General features: G+C 47.3%; 1 protein-coding gene across 1 annotated transcript; it reads left to right on the top strand.

Annotated features, from left to right (window-relative positions):
* Positions 1-307: 307 nt before the first annotated feature.
* Positions 308-5174, top strand: AK88_00778 (uncharacterized protein; the record flags this gene model as incomplete). Its single annotated transcript, XM_012478422.1, has 4 exons — positions 308-3577; positions 3757-4171; positions 4327-4841; positions 5013-5174. 4 exons carry the CDS (start codon positions 308-310, stop codon positions 5172-5174), a joined length of 4362 nt encoding a protein of 1453 aa, XP_012333845.1.
* Between the last annotated feature and the right edge of the window lie 671 nt (positions 5175-5845).

Raw genomic sequence — 5845 nt, 5'->3', positions numbered from 1 at the left:
TGGGTTTTTGCCCATTTTACCTTTTTTTTTTTTTTTTTTGGCCTTCATTTTTTTTCCCCTTCCCCCCGCGCGAATGAATTACCCCATAATGTGAGGTTCATTTCCCCCTCTGGAAGGGCAGCATACTGGAAAGGGGATATGAAGAGAGTGGGGGGGTACCTCCCCTTTTTTTTATTGACTTCTCTCTGTACAAATGTGCTTTTCTCCTATGAATGTACATTTGTATGTCCCTTTTTATTTTATTTTATTTTTTTTTTTTTTTAATGCTGAGCGATCCGCACAAGTTTGACCAACAACGACGGCGACAATGATGATGGAGTACCTCGTAAACAGGGAGAGGGAACAACTACTGTGGAACGACCCAAGTCGTTATGCTGTCACAAATAAAAAAAAATATACAAATGAATATCCTTTTTATTATTGTAACGGAGGCAAGGACGACCATGTCGACCTTTGGAATTTTTTAAAATACAAAAATGATGAAATATGTTTTTCTTCGGAGGGGGAAGAGAACAAGTGCATTGCTGAGATAGCCCCAAACGAAGCAACACGAGCAAGAGGCAGCTTGCTGGGGACGCCCAAGAGGACGCGAATGCACTTCGAGTCCGGTGGTTGGGTTGCCAACCTCCTGCAGAGTTACTCCCCGGACTGTGTGCCCCATGGATTGACCCGCAGCGACGGTTTGGAACACCCAGCACGTGGCAGTGCCACACACAGTGTCATATGTAGCACCCCCCCCGTTGATGCTACCCCGGCTAATACAGCAGATGACAATGCAAACGAGCAGAGTAGCGAGCGAGAAGGTGCATGGAAGAAGGTGAGGACCGGCCATGTGGACAACCCGGATGAATCCTACCGCAGTGGATACGCGATTTGGTCCAATGAGCATGTGGACCCAAGCGAAGAGAATGATGGGGCTCGTTCGCAGAGGGAGAAAGAAGGAACAAATGTTGAAACCACGAACACTGCAATAACGCCATCGTTGAAGATTGAAAAATGTACACAGGGGGAGGGATGTAGTGGTGGTCCCTCAATTTGCAGCGGGGAGTGTCGTGGTGCCTTCGTCGGAGCAGATAAATTGGTGCATTTGCCAAACAGGTGGCAAGCAAGAAGTTGCACGGCGGAAGGGAACGACTGCAGTGGGGGTGATGGAGCAGGGAGTTCGTCTAACGGTGGTGGAGCAAGCAATTCACTGAACAGTGGATGCAACGTAGGGGGGAGCGGAGGAAGTGGTGGCAACCACGGTAGTAGTGGCGACGACGGAAAAGGAAATGGGAACCGCGGGAATGGCCACTTGGATGGTGGTCACCAGGAGGATAACCCAGAGGAGGAGAACGACGAAGAAGAAAAGGAAAAGAAGAAGAATGAGCAGAGAAAACGCAAACATGGCGAAGACAACATACAACAGGGGGGTATGACAAACGGTGAGAATGGTTTATACATGGGGGGAGACCCCAAAATGAATTACCTGCCCAATGGAAATGCAATGGTTAATGGGGGGTTCCGCATCGGGCCAAATGAACTAATGGACCACGAAAGGGCACTTGCCATGGGTCAGAGGAAATTTTCACCAGGAGTTCATTACAGCAACAGTAGCAGCAGCATGGGTAAGATGGAAAATGGCCCCATGAATTTCTCCTCCCCCAACAAGATACCGCCACACAGTTTGGTAGGTGCAAGCGGAAATGCGTCCCTCATGAATGGAGCGAAACTTAGCGCCGAAGGTGGAAGCTTCAAAAACGGGACCACCCTGGCGGGAAGCAAAAATGTGGCCATGAAAAGTTTGAGCGGTGGTATTGGTGGAGGTAACATGGGCTTCCCCCCAAATAAATCTTTTATGGCGAACCCACAAATGGGGTTTATGAGCAACGCGAATGTGGGGGGCGCCAAGGGGTCGCGAATGAATGGCCCTCACTTCAAAGACATGAACGATGAGTACTCTACGGAGAGCAAAAAAAAAGACACAGGGAAGAAAGAAATGATGGAAGGACCATTAAAAAGCAGCGACATGAACATGTATCCTAATAATGCCATTGGTGTTGGAAGTAATAACATGAACATGTTTCCCCCTCATGGAATGAATAGCGCCAACGTATTTTTAAACAGCCACATGAGTCGAATGAACAGTCTGAACGCAATGAAAGGGATTGTAAATCCATACAATGCACTAAATATGCCACCGATGATTGGTGCAGGTGGGAGCTCTTACAATTTCCATGTGCCTCCTCCTCATCCCTATGCCAGCATGCATATGATGAACTCTATGGGGCTGATGGGGAGCGGTGTGGGGAGTGCCGCTGCGGCTGCAGGTGGTATGTTTCCTGGAGGTCCCATCAACGACATGCACGCCGGGGTGGTGAACAGTCCAAGCAGGGCAGCCAGCGCCACGCAAGCAGCAACGTCCAAGGGCACCAAAAATGTAAGCAGCCAAAGTGGAGGCGCAAGTGGAACGGAAAATGAGAATGCGAAGAAGAATTCTGGTGACGCGCCCTCAAATAATAAAGGAACAAATAAAATAAATAGCACCACGGAAAATAATAAAAACGGAATTAAGAATATACGAATGGAAGATCTCACCTTTAGTGAAAATGTTTATCTGAAGAATGTAGATGGTCTTGACTTGAGTAAGAATTTTGTGAATGGAAAATATTGCTCCAAGCTACCCCCCAGTGAAAAAATTTATAATATTGTTAATTATATTGTGAAGAATTCCCTTGTGGACTATCTATTAGAATTTTGTAACAACGAGAATTTACTTTATAATGAAAAATGCGACATGTCAGATGGGAACAGCGGGGCGGATGTCGGCCCCAAGGGAGGTGTCACTCAGGATGAGCAGGCAGGAGACAAGGAGAATTGTTCGAATGTGAAGGAGGAGAATGGAGAGGAGAACGCGGTGCAAATTAGTAATGAGGGAGGAGAAGCGGTGGTTGATGACGATGGTAAGGAAGCCGTTAAGAAGGAAGACGAAGCAGTTAATGACGAGGGGACGGTTGTCGTGGATGGTGTTACCTCGACAGAGGAAGCTGCCCAAGACAAACCTGCAGAAGGACAGACGGGACAGGAACATGACAATGGGGTAGTGAAAGATGAACAGCTCAAGGGGGACACCATCTACAGGAATGGCCATAATGGCTGCAGCGGGGGCAGTGGCGGCAATGGCGATTTGCGTAGCGTGGAACACGAAGCGGATGAAAGCAACAAGTACATCTTAACAGAAATAACGAAAAGCATATGCTCCATAATAAACCTTCAGCAGCTCATGCCAGTCAACAACAGAGTGAGTAACCCCAATTTGATTTATGATCCTAACTATGAAACCATTTATTCAAAATGGAAAACTTTTTTAAGAAAGGAGCAATCTAGTGGTAATGTGATAAGCATGTGTTTCTCTAGGGATTTCCTGCACACCGTTTTGCTGTGCAACTATGTAACGATTATTGAAGATTTGAAGAAGACAGCCGTGAAGAAGAAAATAAAGTATTTTTTCCTGCACCTGTGTCTAGAGGCCGGGCTCTCCGTCAACGTCGCCCTCATGCTCTTCATCAACGCGGCCAAGCAGAGCAACAAGTTGCAGGTGAGGAGTGCTTTAGCGGCGGTTTAGAGGCGGTGCAGGAGCGGTTTAGAAGTGGCTTCGACTAGCTCCGTTAAGAAGCCGCTTGGACGTAGTTCACGTACCGCCTCCCCTAACCACCTGCGTGGCGTTCTACACCGCTGTGCTCATATATATATATATTTTTCCCCTCCCGCGTGCAGTCCCTGCTTCCCTCCGAAACCGGCCTGGGATACCTGCACCGAGACGCAGGAGGAGCCAAAGAAGAAAACATGGGTATCATCACCTTCGAGTGCATCACGAATGACCGAGAACCCGATCACCTAATTAAGCTCATAACACTGAAGAACATCTTCTCGAGGCAGCTACCCAAGATGCCTCGAGAGTACATTGTGCGCTTAGTGTTCGATAGGAATCACTACACGTTTTGTCTTTTGAAGAAGAACACGGTGATTGGGGGAGTCTGTTTTAGGCCCTACTTTGAGCAGAGGTTTGCTGAGATCGCTTTTCTGGCGGTGACCTCGACGGAGCAGGTGAAGGGTTACGGCACGAGGCTGATGAATCACCTGAAGGAGCACGTGAAGAAGTTTGGCATTGAGTACTTTTTGACTTATGCAGGTAGGTGTCCCTTCCCCCCGGCGCGGTACCCATTTGGATCGTCTTCGCCGTGTTGTTCATATGTGACGTGTTGACCGTGTTGCTCGCACTGCTCACACTTATCACTCTGCCCATATGTATCGTGTTAACGCGCCGCTTGTTTTCCCCCCCCTCAGACAACTTCGCCATCGGGTACTTCCGCAAGCAGGGCTTCTCACAGAAGATTTCCATGCCCAAGGAGAGGTGGTTTGGTTACATAAAGGACTATGACGGGGGCACCCTAATGGAGTGTTATATATTTCCTAACATAAATTACCTGCGCTTATCTGAAATGTTATATGAACAGAAGAAAACCGTTAAAAAGGCGATTCATTTTATTAAACCTCAAATTGTGTTTAAGGGGCTGAACGTGTTTGTTCAAAATAAAGGAGTGAACAGTGCCATTCACCCGAGTAACATCCCGGGGTTGCTCGAAGTCGGGTGGAAAAAGGAAGTGAAATATTTTCCCAAGAAGGCACAAAATAAGGAAGTACAGCTGAAGGATCAAATTATTAGTGTCCTGGACTTCCTCGAAAAGCAGCAGTCCGCTTGGCCCTTCCTCAAACCCGTCAGCCTGTCAGAGGCCCCCGACTACTACGACATTATAAAAGAGCCCACGGACATTTTGACCATGAGGAGGAAGGCCAGACATGTACGTGCGTGTTTAGCGGCGTGTGTGTGACGCAGCGTGTGCGTTACGTAGCGCGTGTGTTACGCAACTTGTGTGCTACCCAGCTCGTGTGCACAGTGGGCCGAGTGTACCTGCCCGTTGTTACACCCACTCATTTTTACCCCACCTGTGTGCCTTTCTTTCCCCCCCCAGGGCGAGTACAAAACGAAGGAGGATTTCGGAATCGAGCTGAAGCGCATGTTTGACAATTGCAGGCTCTACAACGCACCCACGACGATCTACTTCAAGTACGCGAACGAGTTGCAGGCGCTCATATGGCCCAAGTACGAGTGCATAACTGATGGAGGAAAGTGAGCTCATAACCTTGGAGTAATTTTTTAAAAAAAAGGGAAGATGGTGAAAATCACTATTTTGAAGGTAAAGGGACAAGTACTACACCTATTAGAGACGTTGCCTTTTTGCGTCGCCTACTGGGCATATTGCGAATGGTGCGTATGTATGTACATGTACATATGTGTGTGTGTACATATTTGTATGTACATACGAATAAGCGCATGGTCATATGCACTTGGGTACACCATTCCTCGAGCGGACCCATCATACTCTTACATTCGCTGTTAATATGCGCTTGTGCGAGGGTACAGATGCGGACGCGTCTTCCAACCCCGTTAACGTCAACTAGTCCTGTTTTTTAGCGTATCCCTCTGCTTGCATCTTCCTCGACTGCCACATTTGCCGCGTCTGCTGCTCGCACTTCATGTTGGCGTTGATGTGCATCCCACCCTGTCACCCCCGTCCTTTTATTTATTTTTTTTTCTTTTCCTTTTTCTTGCCCTTTTTCTGATGTTTCGTTTTTCCTTGTAGTATATGCCAAGGTCATTCCGCATTCACGCTGGCTTTTTTTTTTTTTTTTTTTCCCATTTTTTACGTTATTTTGTCAAATTTTCCCGCCTCCATTTTTGCCCCTTTTTTGAAAAGGTGAGCAAAGACGCGACAAAAGAAAAAAAAAAAAAAAAAAAAAAAAA

Source organism: Plasmodium fragile, assembly GCF_000956335.1.
Source record: "Plasmodium fragile strain nilgiri unplaced genomic scaffold supercont1.6, whole genome shotgun sequence".
Taxonomy (NCBI): Eukaryota; Apicomplexa; class Aconoidasida; order Haemosporida; family Plasmodiidae; genus Plasmodium; species Plasmodium fragile.
This window is presented reverse-complemented; position numbering and strand designations above follow the sequence as displayed.